The 21054-nt window shown below is 37.4% G+C and overlaps 1 protein-coding gene across 1 annotated transcript in view; it reads right to left on the minus strand.

The window, feature by feature from the left end:
• GABRA3 (gamma-aminobutyric acid type A receptor subunit alpha3) overlaps window positions 1–21054 on the minus strand; it is a gene marked incomplete at both ends in the record, with an annotated part of 150684 nt that overhangs the window by 70670 nt on the left and 58960 nt on the right. The window contains 2 exons of the mRNA XM_082681362.1: window positions 4573–4793; window positions 14507–14574. Of these exons, the coding sequence (XP_082537488.1) occupies window positions 4573–4793; window positions 14507–14574 (289 nt within the window). The remainder of the gene's footprint in view (window positions 1–4572; window positions 4794–14506; window positions 14575–21054) is intronic.

Genomic DNA, 21054 nt, shown 5'->3' on the forward strand with positions numbered 1-21054 from the left:
ATCTTAGAAAATGTTACTCACTCTGTGTCTCAGATTCCTCACCTGTAATTGTATCTATCTCATAGACTTGTTATGAAGATCATAAAAGTAGAATGATTATAAAAATGCATGGCACATTGTAAGTACTATATTGATGGCAACTATTGTACTTATTATGCTATTATTGTATTATTGATCACTCTCATCTTTTTGAAACCCTTTACCTTTCAATATATTAGCCAAAATGTGTTCAATCAATATTCAGTAACAATCCTAAAATATCAGTGTCCTAAAACCACAAAGGTTTCTTTCTCATTCACACTATTTGTCTATCTCAGGTTGTGGGAGGGATGTTCTTTTCTATGTTATCTTTAATAAGGGACACAGAATGATAGAGCCAAGGCCACCTGGCATAATGCTACTCACTGTGGCCAGGGGAGAGGAACATGGAAAATCATGTACTGGCTCTTAAGAGTTTCTAATCCTTAACAGATACATACTACTATATACAAAATAGATAAACAACAAGACCCACTGTAGAGCACAGGAGACTATATTCAATATCCTGTAATAACCTATAATGTCAAAGAATCTGAAAAAATATATATAACTGAATCACTTTGCTGTATACCTGAAACTAACACAACATTGTAAATCAACTATACTTTTTAAAAAAAGATAAATGAACTTTATGACCAGTGCTGCAAATTCATCCTGAGTAAAATGATACTTAATTTTATGAATTAAAAAGAACAATATTCTGGTTCCTGAGTGATCACTGTGTTTCCAGAAGGTACTGATATGGAAGCAGTTATAATAGATTCCACTAACTGCAAAATTTTTGCACAGAGATGAAAATAAAGAAATGTACATGTTAAAAAAGCAATAAATAAATAAAATTTCCAATCCTCCCTCAGAAATCACACATGTTATTTCCACTCACATTTGGTTAGCCAAAGCAATTCATTTGTCTAAGGCTCTATGGAAGTGAAATACTAACATATACCCAGAGGGAAGTGAACTGGAAATATTGGAAGTAGCAGTATTGACTACCACACTTAGCTTTCAAGATACTACACACTAGTGGTTCTATTAACACCTTCCTTTCTTTTCCTTTTCGGTCTCCATCATAGGTTCCTCTTTCTTCCCTTCTGCTTTAATGATAGTGATGCTACATGACTGGATGCTTGGCATGATTTTCCTCTCACTCTACATACTTTCCTGAAGTGATCATATGCATTCACATGGTTGTCCCACCATACTGACAATACCAAACTTTACATCTCTTGCTTGTGTCTCTCTCCTGACCTTATGACTTGAATATCCAACTACTGTTAGACTTCTGTCCCTGGATAATCTACAATCTTCTTAAACTTATCTTGTCCAAAATTAACCTCACAGATTTATTCTATCTAAATTTTTCCTAAATCTCATATGATCTACCCCAGTTCGTAATACCATCAGTCACCCATTTTACTTGGGTGCCTTCTACCTTAATTCTTCCTCTTTGCTCTCATTCTGACATTGGTTGTTTTCATTGTCTATTTCCTCAGTGTATCTCCCCATCTCCATCTTAATCCACTGCTCTGAATTAGAACTTCACCACTCCTCATCTAGACTATTTAATCTGTCTCCTAACCAGCTTTCCTATTTCCAGTCTTGTTCCCTACAAATGCATTCTTTACACAGTAACTAGGATGCCATATATAACATTAAAAAAATTGACCACTTCCTTATCTTGCTTATAATATACCATTCAATTTCCTGCAACTGCTCAGTTGGTTTTCTCTACCCGGAATGTCCTTCCTCTCTTCCCTCCACTTTCCACATACAATTTTCTTGACCACATTCTACTTATCTAATAAAGCAAAAATTAATGCCAATACTAATAATCAGGAACTTAGGTGTTGCCTCATCCAGGGACTCTTTGCTCAACTTGATCCAGAAGAATGAGTTAGATGACCCTTTTCTATTCTTTCATAATTACTCATAACTTTATCATTTCAGTTAATTTTTTGTGGTTATCTATTAGCCTTTTCCCCGTATTATATTGTGACTGTCTTAAGGACAAAGACCATATCTTCTTAATGTTTGCATAGCCAGAACCTAGTCCAGGGCCATGTATGTATTAGGAATTCAAAACATGTTTGGTGAATGAATAAATGAATGGATGAAAAATACTAATCTTTCTTCCATCTATAATTTCTCTCCCTCCAGTGTCCCTTTCCCTACTTCTATATGTCTTCTTTTCTTTCGTCCCATTTACTGCATACTTTACTCCAATTTCTCCTTTTTCTTTTAGGATATTCTAATATCTAGCCTTTTACTTTTATTTCATCTTCTGCCTTATCTTCTCAAATTTTCTATTCTTTTTCTCTCCTCTCATAGTCTCTCTTTCCTCTACCCATTTCTCCTTGATCAATTCATCTGTGTGTGCGTGTATAAAAGTTCTGGGAATAGACCAATAAAATAAATATATATGTTAATTTTATTGATCTCTTCTCCACATTATTCTTCCCAGTTCTATCCACTTCCTTTTTCTCCATCATTCTTTCCTCTACTCTCTCAGCTCCTCCTCTTTAATTCAACTTCTAACAATTGACTTGCTATCCATTTTTCCTTGGCCATCTTCTTGTCTCCCAAATTCTTTCAGAAGCACATCAATAAATGGTAAATTTAAAGTAATGAAGGACTAGCATACAGGCAAGCACACTTCATGTATTCATCACATATTTACCAGGTATGCATTATTTGAGTTTCATTGTGTATAATAACAAATGCACAGAACCTGCACCAAAAGATCACTCATTAATGAAGCTTCAGGAAGTGACAACTGACAGCAAGAACCAAGAAAGTTTTTAATGTTGGGGCAAAGAATCTTACTGAACTGGAAATGTGTTCAAAATTATTCTTTTAAAAGCAAAATTTACATATCTAAAATCTCTAATGATAATGAGTCATGAAAAACATAAAACTGTGATGGTTTTATGCTTTGGGAGCAGAAAAGTATGAAATACATTATATATAATATATATTCATATATATATTAAAAGTTATATTCTTAAGTTGTGTGGAAATGCACTTATATGAAACTCCTCAGCATTTCCACACAATGTGGCATAAAATATATGTTGCTATAATTTTGTATTTATATATGTAACATTGTACGTTTCATTATCTCACTTGATTCTCACAATTCTGCATCATATGGATAGTTTGTTGCTGCAGTTAAACCTAGGCTATTCTGACTGTCACAGTGTTCATGCCTGTGTATATGGCCGTAATTCTGTGTATTTAAATGCCCTTGACTATGTATATACCTGTGTATTGGTCTACACATGTCTCTGAGTATGCATAAACATTTATACATTGTGAATGTACATCTCTGTGTGTCTGAAAATGTTCTCATGGCCAACTCTATTTTTTATTGAAATATAGTTGATTTGCAATATTGTGTTAGTTTCAGGTATATAGCAAAGTGATTCCATTTATATATATATATATATACATATATATATATATACACACATACACCTATATACATATAAATATTTCAGATTATTATCTATTATAGGTTATTATAAGATATTGAATATAGTTTCTTGTGCTATAACAGTACGTCCTTGTTGTTTATCTATTTTATATATAGTAGTGTGTATATGTTAACCCCACACTTCTAATTTATCCCTCCCCCCTCCCTTTCCCTTTCCCCTTTTGGTAAACATAAGTTTGTTTTCTAAGTCTGTGAGTCTATTTCTGTTTTGTATAGAGATTCATTTGTATTATTTTTTAGATTCCATGTATAAGTGATAGCATATAATATTTGTCTTTCTCTGCCTGACTTATTTCACTTAGTATGATATTTTCTAGGTCCATCCATGCTGCTGCAAATGGCAATATTTCATTCCTTTTTATGGCTGAGTAATATTCCATTGTGTGTGTGGTAATATTCCATTGTGTGTGTGTGTGTGTGTGTGTGTGTGTGTATCACATCTTCTTAAAGCAATCATCTATTGATGGGTACTTGTATTGTTTCCATGTCTTGGCTATTATAAATAGTGCTGCTATGAACATTGGTGTGCACATTATCTTTTCAAATTAGAGTTTTTGTTTTTTCTGGGTATATGCCCAGGAGTGAGATTGATGTATTATATGTTAGCTCTATTTTCAGTTTTTTAAGGAACCTCCATACTGTTCTCATAGTGGCTGTACCAATTTACATTCCCACCAACAGTGTAGGAGGGTTCCCTTTTCTCCACACCCTCTCCAGAACTTATTATTTGTAGACTTTTTAATGATAGCCATTCTTATCAGTGTGAGGTAATACCTCATGTGGTTTTGATTTGCATTTCTCTAATAATTAGTGATGATGAGCAGCTTTTCATGTGCCTGTTGGCCAACTCTCTATACTTGTGTCTATAATATATACGTCTGCAAGTGTGCATACCTGCAAATGTGTTAGGAAGTATATGCCTATATGTGCATTTCTAATCTGTAACCTTGACAGAATTTTCAATGGATAGCTTAAAACATGCTGATTTCAATCCTGGTCCTACCCCAGTATACTTTAGATGAGCTGCACCACTCTCTGACCTCATGGTGTAGAGGAGGGTTCCATTGTCCACCAGTCTGAGCAGCTTGTTAGGTGTGGTCATGTTATGGGCCACTGATTTCTTGCCATTGTGGAAGAAGGTGTCAGGGGTCCAGATCTTACTAGCCAGGAGATTATTCAGTGGAAGGATCTTCATGGGTCCATCAAATTTCAGTCTTTCATCATGCCATGTCTGTCGAAAAAATACATCAATGGTGTACTCCTAAGGACAAAAAGAGAGAGAACAATGTTTCAGTTGAGTTCTGGTAGTGACCCACAGTGCCCTTAGCAAATATTAATTACTTTGCAGTATTTCCTCTGCTGCAGAGAAGCAGCAGTCTATTAACAGTAGTTACTAGTAAGTAGGGCAAATGATTATGATTGAGAAAAAATGTCTTGGTGATCAGTAAGTACATAGATAATATGTTTGACAAGATTTTGCTTAGGAAGATCACTGCCAACACTGCCCTGCACATCATGCAAGCTGAACACAAGACTTTGCCTTATGAAAAGGAAAGAGCTCCCTTCTCTATGCAGTGGCATCTCTAATAAGGGCAAACTCCTTACCTTATCTCTTCTACTAAATGATCCCATATGAACATCAAAGGCCAATATAACAATTACCATAAAACTAAAACCTTAAATTTTAAAACACATTCATTTGATTCTCTAACAATATGTCTAATGAGTTAATATCTTATTGTCTTCAATAAATAAGGAACTCTTACAGATAAGATAAAAACAAACACACAAATAGAAAAATGGGTAAATGACATGAACAGAAAATTCATGAAATGGATAAAAATTGCTAATAAACATGAAGAACATTTTCAAAATTGCTGTTCATCTAAACATAAATTAAAGTTACAATAAATGTTCCAGGTTTTGGTAACAGCAGACTAAATCATTTGGATATACATTCCTATAGCTATTAATTATAAAGTTTGAACTAAAAATTATGGACATATAGCTAGATAGATATACAGACTATTTGAAACCAATGGGGAATGATTGAAAGCAGACAAAAACTTGAAGAAAGTTTAGTCTTGAAAGATGGCAGCACATGTGCTCAAGGCACTGCATACCCTGATGAAGGGCTGAAGCCTGTAGGAAGGGAGCCTTTCCCTAATTGGTCCACAGAGGAGCCAAATTTATGTAATTTGTCTAGAGGGGATACATTTCCTTATCTGCAAAAAGGCACTATATATGCTAACAGCTTGGGAGCTAGATAATAAATAGGTAGGATAATGATTTATAGTACAAAAACCTGAGAATGCTGAGACTAGAGGAACTTTCACTTTTAGGCAATCTCTTGAATTCACTTTAGCTCCTAAAGAGTCTCAGCCCCACCCATCTGAAACCTTGGGATATTGGAGCTTTTGGAAAAAGCCAACCAGAGATTTGATGACAGCCCTAGGTTTCCTTCAGGAGAGGGTAGGAGTGTAGAGAAGAGGGGGAAGAACTGACATGTTTCATGTCTAAACTTTAGCACGTTTGAGGGCAGGGACTGCGTCTTATTCACTACTGTATCCTTAGTACCATGCCCACAAAAAATCTGTGTGGAAGGGATGTATTCAAATCCATTTTATTCTTTCATCTTGCTGTGTTTTCAATAAAAGAGAGATGGTTTTTTAAAACAAAGAAAAAAGATGGCAGCAGCAACAGGTTAAAATTGTGTTTGTGGCTTTTCTTTTCTAAAGGTCCTCTCCCAAACCTAGAATTTCTGTGGCAGATACCACAGCCTTAATGGCTCAAAGTGGCCAATAATATGGAAATTTAGGAGTGGGAGTCTTGGAAGCAAGAGAGTCACAGAGGGGATAGGACCCCAAATCTGAGTATATACTTCGCCCCAAAACCTGGCTGACCACTACATACATAGTGAAAACTCTGAGGCTATGGAAAAAAATGCAGGCAGAAACAATAGGGGAGTCTTCCACTAAATGATAGATGACAAAACTGTGGTGGGTGATGTTTGTGAGTTAGGCAGAAATCAGAAAAATTATTGGCTTAATACCTCAGAAGACAGAGCTCAAAGCTGGCCAAAGAGCTGAAAATGCAGGGGGAAGCCTTGGAGAAACACAAAACCACTGAGAGGGAAGTCCCAAAATCTGAGTAGAAACTCTGCTTTGACTGACGACTAAACTACACAAGGCATGGGGGACACATCTAGGTAGTCAGGTAAAACAAAGAAGCAGCCAGAAGCTACTTAAAGTCCTTTGGCTTAAAATTCCTTAATAGTTTCCAGTTATACCTGGAATAAATTCTAATACCTTTCTCTTACTTAGAAAGTACTTCATAAACTGACCCTTGTCTTCTTCTCTAAGCTCTTCTCCAACCACCTGTAGCTCTACAAATTAGCCAGTCTGGCTTTTCTTCTCCTCCAGCACACCAAGAATACCCCTGCCTAAGGATTAGAAGATTATATAATTTATTGTCTAAACTGGAACACTTTTGAGAGAGGAGGCTTTATCAACAGTTATATATCAGGACAACATGTGTAAGCCAGGACTATGCCAGGTTTAAAGCTGGAATTAGACTCCCACATAAAAGCAAGACCCTGAAGGGCTCCAACCTCAGGAGAAGGGTGAATTACATAAAAGAAACTAGATAAAACCAGTCCACAACATGAAAATTCAGAAAGGAAACTTGTCTATCCAAGCATGAATTCTGAAATGGACAGGAGTTTAGGGGAAGCATTTCTACTGAGATTTAGCAACTTCAAGCCTAATCTTATATGAGATCAATATTTAAATGTACACTTGGTTTGGGGCTTAAAAGCTAAGAAATTAACATAAAAATAGGTCTCAGGATGGGGATACCTCTATATTGACTTACAAAAGCAAACACTCTAAAGAGACATGGCCATAAATAAATGCTTTCTGAAAAGAAGTTCACAATCCACAACAACGAAACACCTAAGGAAATGGTAATAAGCAAGAGTCAGCTGATACAACATGTAGCTGAATTATACCCCTTCCAAGAACCTCACATAACAGAATAATCAAATAGATATTATAATGGAACTATAATTAAAATGATAAAAGTATCAAAGGAGATTGAGAACATGAGAATAGATCCAAACATTATGGGGTAAAAGCAAGAAAAAACAGATTTTAAAAAGGTCTATTTGAATTAGATATTCTGTGAAAGAAAAATAGTCACTGAAAATAAAAACTCAATGGATATGTTACACAGAAGATTAGATATTATTAAAGAGAGATTAGTGAACTGGAAAATACATGTGAAGAAAACTTGTTCAGTGTATATTTCTAACAAAGTTCTAAAGTGGGAGAATAGAGAAAATGGGGGGAAAATAATAAAGTACTAATGGATGACAGTTTCTCAGAATTGTTGAATATAAGCATCCTTAGCTTCAAGAACCTTAATCACTTGCAAGCTCAGTATAAAAAAATATATCCAAGCCAACCATAGTGGATTTGAAAAATACCAAAGAGGAGATCTTAAAAACAACAAAATAGAAAAGACATATTATCTACAAAGAAACAGCAGTTTGATAGCAGACTTCTTGAAAAAAACAATAGAAGCCAAAAGAATTCTATAGCCAACTAGATTATCATTTGAGAGTGGTTTCAAAATAAAGATGAGTTTAGATAAATAAGATAATATTTTCCCATGGCTGGGGCATGTACAGTATTCAGGCCTCATTCAGAAGTCTCCATATCAGAAAAGCATTCTTTGACCACCCTATCATAAATAGTAATCCCTCTTCCCCTTACCATGCATTATTTTTCTTCATGCATTATTTTGTCAGATAGCTCTGACAAAATGTATTTTTATTTGCTTACTCTTCCTTTCATTCCACTAGCCTGGATGCTGCATGAGAGCAGAGATTTTCTTCAGTTCACTGCTATATTCCTAGCACCTAAAATCCTACCTGACCAATAGTAGCTGGTTTATAAATATTTTTGAATTAAAAAATGATTGAATGAATCCTCAGGAAAGGAACTACTAAAAGAAGTTTTTCATATAGTTGAAAATGAAACCAGCAGGAAGATTCAAGAAGGAATGGTGAGCACAAGTGTTGACAAACTTATGGGTAAATTAAACAAATAATGGCTCTCTACAAATGATGTTAAGGACTATAAAAACAAAGTGGAATAAATAACTACAGTAAGCCACATGGAAGGAGGGAGTAGGGATACATGGATTAATATATTCTTGTACTATTTGGGAGGAGAGTGGAGATATTAAATTTAACATCAAGTATATATATCAACATTTAAGGTAACCATTAAGAATATACTAGAAATAAAATGCAAAACTTACAAAAGAGTAGAGAAAAAACCAAGGGGAATATAGAAAATGCCTCAATCCCATAGAAGGCAAGAAAAAATAAAGCATATAAAAACATGGGGGAAAAGGATATATAAAATAAGATAGTAGAAAAAAACAATATAATCTAATGATAAATAAACAATGTAACTGTATGTTATGTGTATACAAGAGTCACACCTTAAGGGCACATGAAAACACAAGTTGAAAATGAAGCGATGGAAACATATGTATGGATAAATCCTAATCAAAATAAAGTCATAGAACTATAAAATACAGACAGCAAAATAAAGTCATAGAACTATAAAATACAGACAGCAGGGACTATAAGACTAACACTTTTGTTCAGGATGAAATATTACACTAAAAAATGGAGTATATCAAGTGAAAAAAATTCTTAATTTTTATGTATGGATAACATGGACTCAAAATATGTAAGGCAAAAATTGAATTACAAGGAGAAAATGACAAACCCATAGATTCTCAGTAAATGAAAGACCAATCGAACCAATAACTTGTATGATAAAATAAGTGAAGAATCCTTTTGACAAGCATAAAGTAAGGAATACACATAGACTTAACACTTAGTAAACAAACAGTATTTTTTTTTTACCAAAAATAGATGATCATATGTTAAGCCATAAAGCAAATCTCAAGAAACACAAAAAGATTTCATATCCTATAGACCATCTTGTTTCAATATGAGGCATTAAGTTAGAAATTAATAATAAAGTTTTACATTTGAAAATTAGAAAACCCGCTAAATTTTTTTAAGAAAACAAAGAAGAAACCATAAAGGATATTAGAAAATACTTAGAACTGAACAACAGTGAAAATGTTTATAAATGAAATCTTGTATTCAACTCCTCAAGTGCTGCTTAGAAGGAAATTGATAGCCATAAAGAAGTCTTAAAGATGGTCTTTAAAAAAGGGAAAACCATAAGCTAATCTGCCTCAAGAAACCAGGAACACAGAATTTCCCAAGAAAAGTAAAGAGAAAAATGATCTACACAAAAGGAAAAATCAGTGAAACAGAAAACAACAACAACAAAATAATACAGATGATGCACAAAATCCAAAACGGGTGGCTTTGACACACAAACAATATAGAAAACTGACAATAAGTTTAATCAAGAAAAAGCAAGAAAATGTGGGAAAATTTGGGGTGAGGGGTAGAAATATAGATTAAATAAAATTGGGCAAAGCAAGTTGATAATTTTTGAAGCTGGGTGATGGATACATGAGGTTCCATTAAACCATTTTCTCTACTTTGGGGGTTGTGTGTGTGTGTGTGTGTGTGTGTATCATATATATAATCACTGCCAGCCTGTAGATAATAGATTGTAGGGAACTGAGAGTAGAGAGAAGGAAATCAGGGGCTTATTACAGTTTGATATGCCAGAGACAATGGTGGCCTGAGCCAGAATAGTAGCAGTTCAGGTGATAAGTGGTTTAATATGAGAACACCTATGAACATAGATACAAGAACCATGAATAACAGATTTTTTTTTAATTTTTGAATTTCATTTTATTTATTTTTTTATACAGAAGGTCCTTATTAGTCATCAATTTTATACACATCAGTGTATACATGTCAATCCCAATCACCCATTCATCACACCCCCACCCCCACCCCCCACAGCTTTCCCCCCTTGGTGTCCATACATTTGTTCTCTACATCTGTGTCTCAATTTCTGCCATGCAAACTGGTTCATCTGTACCATTTTTCTAGGTTCCACATATATGTGTTAATTCACAATATTTGTTTTTCTCTTTCTGACTTACTTCACACTGTATGACAGTCTCTAGATCCATCCATGTCTCAACAAATGACCCAATTTCGTTCTTTTTATGGCTGAGTAACATTTCATTGTATATATGTACCACATCTTCTTTATCCATTCGTCTGTTGACGGGCATTTAGGTTGCTTCCATGACCTGGCTATTGTAAATAGTGCTGCAATGAACACTGGGGTGCATGTGTCTTTTTGAATTATGGTTTTCTCTGGGTATATGCCTAGTAGTGGGATTGCTGGATCATATGGTAATTCTATTTTTAGTTTTTTAAGGAACCTCCATACTGTTCTCCATAGTGGCTGTATCACTTTACATTCCCACCAACAATGCAAGAGGGTTCCCTTTTCCCCACACCCTCTCCAGCATTTGTTGTTTGTAGATTTTCTGACGATGCCCATTCTAACTGGTGTGAGGTGATACCTCATTGTAGTTTTGATTTGCATTTCTCTAATAATTAGTGATGTTGAGCAGCTTTTCATGTGCTTCTTGGCCATCTGTATGTCTTCTCAGGAGAAATGTCTATTTAGGTCTTCTGCCCATTTTTGGATTGGGCTGTTTGTTTCTTTAATATTGAGCTGCAGGAGCTGTTTATATATTTTGGAGATTAATCCTTTGTCAGTTGCTTCATTTGCAAATATTTTCCCCCATTCTGAGGGTTGTCTTTTCGTCTTATTTATGGTTTCCTTTGCTGTGCAAAAACTTTTAAGTTTCATTAGGTCCTATTTGTTTATTTTTGTTTTTATTTCCATTACTCTAGGAGGTGGATCAAAAAAGATCTTGCTGTGATTTATGTCATAGAGTGTTCTTCCTATGTTTTCCTCTAGGAGTTTTAGAGTGTCTGGTCTTACATTTAAGTCTCTAATCCATTTTGAGTTTATTTTTGTGTATGGTGTTAGGGATTGTTCTAATTTCATTTTTTACATGTAGCTGTCCAGTTTTCCCAGCACCACTTACTGAAGAGACTGTCTTTTCTCCATTGTATATCCCTGCCTCCTTTGTCATAGATTAGTTGACCATAGGTGTGTGGGTTTATCTCTGGGCTTTCTATCTTGTTCCATTGATCTATGTTTCTGTTTTTGTGCCAGTACCACACTGTCTTGATTACTGTAGCTTTGTAGTATAGTCTGAAGTCAGGGAGTCTGATTCCTCTAGCTCTGTTTTATTTCCCTCAAGACTTCTTTGGCTATTCGGGGTCTTTTGTGTCTCCATACAAATTTTAAGATTTTTTGTTCTAGTTCCATAAAAAATGCCATTGGTAATATGAAAGGGATTGCATTGAATCTGTAGATTGCTTTGGGTAGTATAGTCATTTTCACAATATTGATTCTTCCAATCCAAGAACATGGTATATCTCTCCATCTGTTGGTATCATCTTTCATCACTGTCTTATAGTTTTCTGCATACAGGTCTTTTGTCTCCCTAGGTAGGTTTATTCTTAGGTATTTTATTCTTTTTGTTGCAATGGTAAATGGGAGTGTTTCCTTAATTTCTGTTTCAGATTTTTCATCATTAGTGTATAGGAATGCAAGAGATTTCTGTGCATTACTTTTGTATCCTGCAACTTTACCAAATTCATTGATTAAAACCAGAAATTTGTTTCCCAGCCAGAGTGATCATAACTATTCTTCCTTGTGACACAATGGAAGTTCAGCTAAAAATACCCTGAAATTTATTTGACCAAAGCCTGCCCTGTCAGGAAAGAGACATTCTGCTGCTTCTGCTTAATCATGAGGGAGAAGACAAACAAGCAACTGGAAGATGAAACTTCAGAAGAGATAAAACATCTGGATTGTTTGAAATGTCTCCAAAGTCTCTGCACATCCATGTGTGCCTGCTTGGGTGGGAAAAGAGAAGGGAAATGAGCTGGTTTTGGCAGGAGCTATGTGTATGTTTCTGTAGTATCCCTGAATTTGGGTATCTGTTTGCACATGTGTGTCTATGGAGTGCCTGGGATGGTGTGTAGGCTGTTTTGTTTTATTCTGTATATATTTTCTTATTTTGTCTGAATATATTTATGGGTGTTCATTCATAAGTGAGAGTGAATGAGTATGTGTGGGTGTGTGGGTGTGTGTGTGTCCAAAGAGTAGCTTCAGTTGCTTTCTTATGAAAATCTTAATCAATCACTAATTCCCAGCAATACAAAGAGAGCTTCACCTCCCTGGTGAGTTTGGTTATCCCCAGTGGACTATGAGCTCTCTGAATATGGATTCCTTAGAGCCCCTTAATGCAGAGTTGGGCCTCTAAGGAATACTTGTTGAATGAGCAAATGTCAACAGTTTTAATTCATACCTGGATCTGAAGCTGTGGGCATTAATGGTCAACAGGTTGAGAGGGGGCAATCTAGACATACAGGCTTTCCTGTTGCCACTAAGAGAGACTCACATCCTCCATCCGTCTTACATCAAACATGTCCCTCACTGAGCTCTCCCTATGTGTCAAGTACTCTATGAAGTGCCAGGGAAGCCATGGAGTACTTGGTACTTGCCTTTAAGGAGTTCACAGGGAATTTACTATATCTCTGTATCCCTTTCTTTATTCCACACTTAAAAGACAAAGTTCAGGACTCTACCTTCCCCCTGCCTGGCATCACAACCACTCATGACTTCCTCTCCTGAGAATTAGCTTGTTTCTCCAACTGACTCCTACACCTTGCCTGATTGAAATAAAAGCCATGTAAAATCAACATACCTAAACCAACTCTCAGCCTCCAGTCTGCTCCCCCTTGTAGTTCATGCTGTACAGACTGCCAGATCAATCATTCTAAAACAACACATGTATATTTTTACTGCCCTAGTCTAACCCACTCAATGACTCTGTATTACCTATAGGAAAAAACTCTATCATGACACTACACAACTGCTTGTAGTTACCCAACAGATTTAAATAAGCTTTGTCCCCTGCTAAGTAGTAGTCCCACTGAAGATAAAGAAAAAAATCTATGTAGTGAGCATGGATATTTCATATTTTTGAACATAGTTTTTCTGATTCTAAGATTTTAAACACAAAGTCACTCATTCAACAAACCTTTTTGGAGCATCTAATCACTGTCTGACATACTGAGCAGATAATAGCTTCTTTGTGTCCCTTCATGATAATTTTTCAAATGACGATATTTGGTATCTGAAGTAGATATTGATCAGATGCCCCATTAGGACAGGGTCTCCTGCCTCAACTCTCCACTGCATGCCTTGCTTTGGCAGAAAGGGAGAATGGTAGGAGAAGGGGAAGTCCTTGTAGATGTCTCATGAGTCATCCCCTTGCTAGTTCTGCTGTGCACTACCCTATTCCTTGAATCTGTTCTGATGCTCTCTTCATCCTCACATCTGTAGAAGGACCTGTTTCTAGTAGGTTTGACTCTTCCTCCAAACACTTTACATCACCATGGTCTATCCACTTCTCCATTGAATAGGGCTTGTTTGCAAGGAATGGACTTCTACTTTTTTGGGGGGGGATGGACTTCTTGAATGACACTACCAGTTGCTAGACTGAGAGTCCCCACCATGTGCACTCCTCACATGACCTATATGTGCTGATATGCGTGTGGTACTGAAATGTGAAGTGTGAGGTCAGACAAAGTTTAATTGAGAAAAGCTGAATTTTGAAAGAGATGTTATAGAAGGGAAAGGTACTCCTGGTGGGGGATATATGCTTGATATGTGAATAGGTGGGAAGAGCAGGGCAAAAGATGGATTTAGCTAAATGTAGGATGATGAGGGTAGGGCATTCATGAGACAAGACTTCTCCTTAGAATATAGCTCCAAGGCCCTGCCATAGGAAAACCTCAATTTATTTTCTTTGATCTGTTGCATCATCTTTCACTTTTACCTTTGCAGAAACTATACTTACCATGTCAGTGTCTGACACAGGGCCAAAACTGGTCACGTAGATGTCAGTCTTAACTTCAGTCACTGCATCTGGTTGAAAGAAAGTAGAAAAGCAGAGTGTTATGAAAGACTGTTGCCTTAGCTCAGAGAGAGTCCAGGGCAATACTCCAAATGATAGCAAACTTGTTACTTCTAAGAAAGGATACTTGGTACAATCATAGGAAAACCCCTTAAAAAACTCTCACTTGTACTATTTCTTCACAGAGAATATGCTAGGCACAGGAACAAAATCCATCCCTTTAGGTAACATTGAGAATGGCGGCAGAACCTCCAAACTCCAAAGCTTAGTGAGAGCCCTTCGAGATCTCTAACATTCACACCTGCTGGGCTCTCACACTGGGATTATCCCTACCTGTGGTAGGTTACAAATGTTCCAAGAGCCAACCCTTTTCCACTTTCAGGAATGTAGGATGATTGTACTCCTAAAGTACGGAAGGGATGTGTGACTGGTTTTGGTTGTAGGAGGAAGTAATATGTGTCCCTCCCTGGCTGCAACAATTAATGTCCAACGCAAGACCCTACCTGCCATGGTCACCATGGAAACATATGTTAATATGGAGCTACTATAAGATTGAAACAGCCTGGAATGATGACCCAACACTTGGAGGACAACGGCACTGGAGAGTTGCCTGGATCCACAATAGACTTTGCATCAATGAGAAGTACTTTTGTTGGGTTAAGTGACTGAGATTTGGAGATGATTGATATCACCTGATACACTCTCTTTGCATTTTTTTCTATTGCAACTGTGTATTTACTCATCTGCCTTGCCACATAACCCAAGAGCTCCTGAAGGGCAGTGTCCCTGTTTTGTTATCTCTGTATCCTCAGTACATAGAAAAGGAGCCTGTTATTGAGATGGTGCTCACTGAACATTTTCGGTATTAATGGATGAATCTCATCACATATATATTTGCCAAGTTGGAAAATGATACTCAGAGAAGTGAAGTTATTGCACTGCTAAGTTTCTCTTTTCCTCCTTCTGTCATCCCTGTTTACCCCATTGCAGCTCAGACTAGCTCACCCACTCAAGCATACCTCAGAGTACAGGGTAGCCTACCTCAGCTTAGCAAAGTCAATTACAGCCTACCAAACACCTCATCATTACACTAAATTCAAACAAGATCCACTCCAGCCCAGCACACCTGACCCCAGTAGAGCACACAAGTAACGCAGCTAATACCAATAAAGCCCACATAGGACTTGATATATGTATACTATAATGAGGCTGGTTACTGCAGTCTATGGCAGTATTTTTTTAATTTTTAAATTTTATATTTCCTTTTTAATTGAAGTATAGTTGATTTAAAACATTATATTAGTTTTAAGGGTACAATATTGTGATTTGACATTTTTATAGATTATGCTCCATTTAAAGTTATTGTAAAATATTGGTTATATTCCCTGTGCTATACATTACACTATTTCTTTTTTCCCATGGAGAGGTAATGGACACACATACTCCATTCATAGCATATCCACTATATTCATCCAGTCCTGGGTCCTAGCCCAGATGTACTTTATGTCTTATTGACTTCACATTTTCCAGAGCCATCTCTTAGGCTCTTAATACATTATTCCCCTACACAGGCACAAAGTATACTTAAGGCCACTGTACACATCCACAAACATTCCATTTTCAAAAGAGACTATGAGTATCATTTAATAATAATCGACACTGTAGTCAATTCACCAAAACACACAATCTATCTACTTCCAAGCTTAATCAGCAAATAACATGTCTCTGAAGCTAGAGTTGTGTTTTAAATATTTGGGCTCTCATCTAGAGCACAGTTTTCCCTCAGAGATATTTCTGTGCTTCAAGGACAAGAGACAACACTTCAGAATGCAGAACATGCCCCCTAAACACTTGTCTCTTCAGATACACTACCAGATTCATTGGCTGGGGAAACATTGCCATACCCCAAAGTACATAAAACAAAATTAATTAATTAATGGGAGAGACCACAATTACATTTGAATCCAATATTCCAGGCAGGACATAGTTAGATACAGAACAACTTTCTAAACCAATTTAACTGTAAAACTGTAAGATACCTATGCAGATTCAAAACAGGGGGCCCAGGGACTTCCCTGGCAGTCCAGTGGTTACGACTCTGTTCTTCCACTGCAGGGGATGTGGGTTCGATCTCTGGTTGGATAACTAAGATCCCACATGCCACTTGGCACAGCCAAAACAAAAACAAAAACAAAACAGGGGACCCAGACTATAGGAGAAAAAGAAGAGAGATAGTGGTGATAAAGTCAGGAGACTGCTCTATCTCTAAGAGGAGAATGGAGTCACTGTAGGTAGAAAAGGAAGAGTCTTTGACTGGGATGGGAAGGCTTGCGTTCTGGATCTCTGTCCGACTTGCTGAATGCCTTAAGACTTTTCTTCTTTTGGCTTTTCTCTTGTACAATGAGGGTTTGGTATCAAACAAATTTGAATTTTCTCTCTGCTCTAACTAGGAACTCTGAATGCAGGGCCAAGCAAAAAGCATCTGACTAAAGGTGCCCAATGGTAGTAAAAGGCAAGTTTTCTCTGCTGCCTGAGGAAGGTAGGAGGTTTGTATGATCAGGCCACCCAATGTGGCTGTTCTTTTGCTCTCTGTACATCCCCTGCTCCACCAGTCCCTGCTTCACCTACACCCACTCACATGACTGACCTTCCCTCAATCATAGGGCCTAATCAGTAAATGCCTATGTACTTGTCTCTGGCCCCAGCTAATGATCTAATCTTTAGATCAGAATTATCTCCACTATGATGATTTATCAAAGGGGCAGTGAGGGGTGAACCCCTCTACTGGTTTCCCTGGTAACCAATAAGCACCGACCTAAAGTCAATACTCCTGTAACTGGTAACCTCCCTCCCCATCCCACCTGGGAGTGAAGACTGCCACCAAATCCTGCCCACCTCTGCTGCACATGGTGGGGTGTCACTCCAGGACCTTGGTTCAGACAAGGAAGATTCACCTTATCCATGAAACCATTGATGTCTCTGTCGCTGACTCCAGGCTCTTTCTTTGGTCTCGAGGCTGGGAAAGTACAGGGCTTGCAGGTCTGGAGGGTGCAACCCAACAAGGTTTAATGCAAATAAGGTATTCCTCCTCTCTCTCAACTGTTCACTGTCATTTAAAAGACACCCATTGGGACTTCCCTGGGGATCCAGTGGTTAAGACCTCACCTTCCAATGCAGGGGGTGTGGGTTCGTTCCCTGGTTGGGGAGCTAAGATCCCACAAGCCTTGCAGCCAAAAAACCCAAAACATAAAACAGAAGCAATATTGTAACAAATTCAATAAAGACTTTAAGAAAATGGTCCACATCAAAAAAAATTTTTAACATCTTTATTGGAGTATAACTGCTTTACAATTGTGTATTAGTTTCTGCTGTATAACAAAGTAAATCAGCTATACATAAACATATATCCCCATATCTCCTCTCTCTTGCATCTCCCTCCCACCCTCCCTATCCCACCCCTCTAGGTGGACACAAAGCACCAAGCTCATCTCCCTGTGCTATGTGGCTGCTTCCCACTAGCTATCTCTTTACATTGGTAGTGTATATTGACATTCCCCCAGTGTTGCACACAGGGACCACAAAGCCCCAATGACTAAATCCCATTTTTTGACTAGGAAATCCAGCTGCCTTGGAGCAGGGTATGTGACAACACACAGAAGTACCCTGCAGAAGTAACGTACAGTGATTGAAAGCATGACTAACTGAGTTTGAATTTAGGTTCTGCCATTTACACTTTGTGCGCCTTTTGTCACTTAACTTCTCTATGCCTGTTTATTCATCTGGAAAATTGGGATAATGATAGCACGTACCTCAGAATTGCTCTGAGGATTTAAGGAGACAGTATTGAGACCAATAGTTAGAATAAATCCAGTTTTCAATATATGTTACCTGCTGCTGCTGCTTAATACTATTCCAGAGGCAAGACCATATGAGATACCCATAAGGCCAAGTGGACAGAACTCACCCAGAAGTCTAAGGTCCTCAGTCCCAGACAAAGAAGAGAGTATCCACCCACCACTCTAGCTCCTCTGTGTGAAGGAATGATTAGAAGTTTGCTATTTCATTTAATTAAATGAAAAGACCAGTGAATTAGACTAAAACTGGTTAGGGCTACAGTTCATAGTCTAGCCCTTGTTCACAGCCTTCTCATTTTTCAAATGTGAAAAATGATTTATTTTGGAAATGAGGTTTTTTTTTCCTTTTTCTTTTTTTAACAAATATTTTCCAATGCTCCTTGGTTCTTTTTTATTTACTTTGGAGATCCAATTTCCTTCCAATATTACCTTCTGAAACCAAAGGTGAATAGAATTATCTTTTCCTTTTGCAAATTTACTGTGGTATTGGAAGCTAAACACACATGCCCTTAGCCCTCAGTGGGACTCCCATTGGTGGGGAACTTATCAACCAGTTCCTAATGTCATTCCAGCTTGCTTTTGATCTGAAAGAGTAAAGATACGCCAATCAGCAAGTGATCACTGTGTTTATATTGACTATGTTGCTCATACAAACTGTATTTTCTAGTTTGAATTAAAATAGATCCCCAAGAAGCTATGAATTTTCTCCTCTGAGCAGAAACCAGAGTAGTTTCCCCAACTCTAGCTTCTCCACTCCAGCACACACATAAACATCGGTCTTAGTAGTGCCCTTTGGATCCACACAACAAAATCTGCTTCTTGTTCTTTTGAGAGTTAAAGACGTTCAAAGATTGAAGGAAAGTGATCATGGTACACCTAAGTCTTCTCTTCTTGTTCCTTTCCAGATTAAATATCCTGACTTCCTTTGTGTCTCCCCTCTTTTGACATGGTTTTAAGCAACCTCACTATCCCACATTCACTTTCCTCTGGATTGGGTCTGAATTTTTTACTGGCACTCTGAAATATGTTTTGTGATGAAACTTTGTCACAGTGCTATTAGACAGGATCATAAGATGAATGATATGAACAAAAGCCAACCATACCCCGTTATCTCATTACAGGCTGTGACGGACTCTTCAATCCTTCCCAATAACAGTCTTCCTGACAATAGTGAGGTTTTAAGGATTGGGACTTTGACTAAAAGAACAAAGTCCTGACTTTTATGTTTTCCTACTTCCATATCACTGGGAATTTTAGAGAATAAGTGTTTGTTATTGTGTACACTTTTCATCTTGAAGAGAGACTAAGCTACTAGAAATGAGCTTCCATGTGACTCGCTGGGTCTGCTAGCAACATGGATTTAGGGAGTGGGCTACAATGACTTATGGAGAACCTCTCGGAGATCTGAGAGCTGGAGTACTCTGTTCTGTTAATGGCCTTTTCATTTGTCTTTTACAAACCTTGGGGACTGAGATACTGTAAGTACTCAGTGACACACACACACCATAGCATTAATCACAGATAAGCTCTTCAGAGGAATCACAGACAGATGGCTTAAGGAAGCAGATATGACAAAACTCTGCATTAGAGGTCCTAAGTTCTAATCTAAGCTCTGCAATTGACTCATACCCCCTTTTGCAGGCTGTCTGGGCAAAGCTCATAACTTTTGACATTTGGTAGGCTAGAGGTCTAGCACTGTGTTTATGCTACTTCATCTAGTGTCTGGCACCTGGAATGTACAGCAAATCTTAATAGCTAGCTACATGAAACATATGTTTATAACAAAACACCAGCAAGAAGTTCAGTCTTAATGCACCCCCAAAATTCATCTTTCAGTCCCAAGCCAGTTACAGTTGGTGGGCAGTACACACCATTCAGATCACTCCACTTCATTCACCAGTTCCACAAAAACACTGATTCCTGGGCTATCATCCTCAGCATTTCATCTTCCTCACCATTATCTCATTCTTTAATCTGGCATTTAACATTTAATTTGTAAAGTACCAACACATATTTCAAGTGTCAGTTCAAATGGTATCATTTGTCTGTCACTCATTCTAGATGTTTCCCTCCTCCAACTTTTCCTTTTCCCTTTCCTGTACACCTATTATTTGTTACCTAGCTCAATACTTACCCAGCGTGTAGTGGAAAAAGCATTGAACCTGATTTCAGAAGATCTTGGTACAGGTCAAGTAGTGATACTGACAAGCTACTATGATCGTGAATGAGACTGTTATCTCCTTGAGCCTAGGTTTCCTTAACTAGAATATGAAGTTTCGGCACAGAGATCCCTAAAATCCATTTCAAAAACTATGCTCTGTTTCTTTGGTCTTGTGGTTTCTAAGCCCAGAGTAGATCAGAGGCACTAAATTAGAACTGAAGAAGAGATAGGGCAGTGGCAAAAACAAGAAATAAGCATTAATGTAGTAAAGAGGTAGGAAAAAAGTAATAATAACCAGGCTTTTCTCAGAACAGGTTGCTGTGCTCAGTGCTTCTAGTGGCATTAATATAGGTCTACAGAAGGGCCTTCCTAGAATATCTTTGCCCTCAGACCTTTCTAGAGACATCCCTTCCTTGTGATGGGGATCAAAGGCAATATTAGGATTTGTAGCTCCAGAGAAAATGATGGGCAGATGT

This window comes from Grampus griseus (assembly GCF_964374135.1).
Source record: "Grampus griseus genome assembly, chromosome: X".
Lineage (NCBI taxonomy): Eukaryota > Metazoa > Chordata > Mammalia > Artiodactyla > Delphinidae > Grampus > Grampus griseus.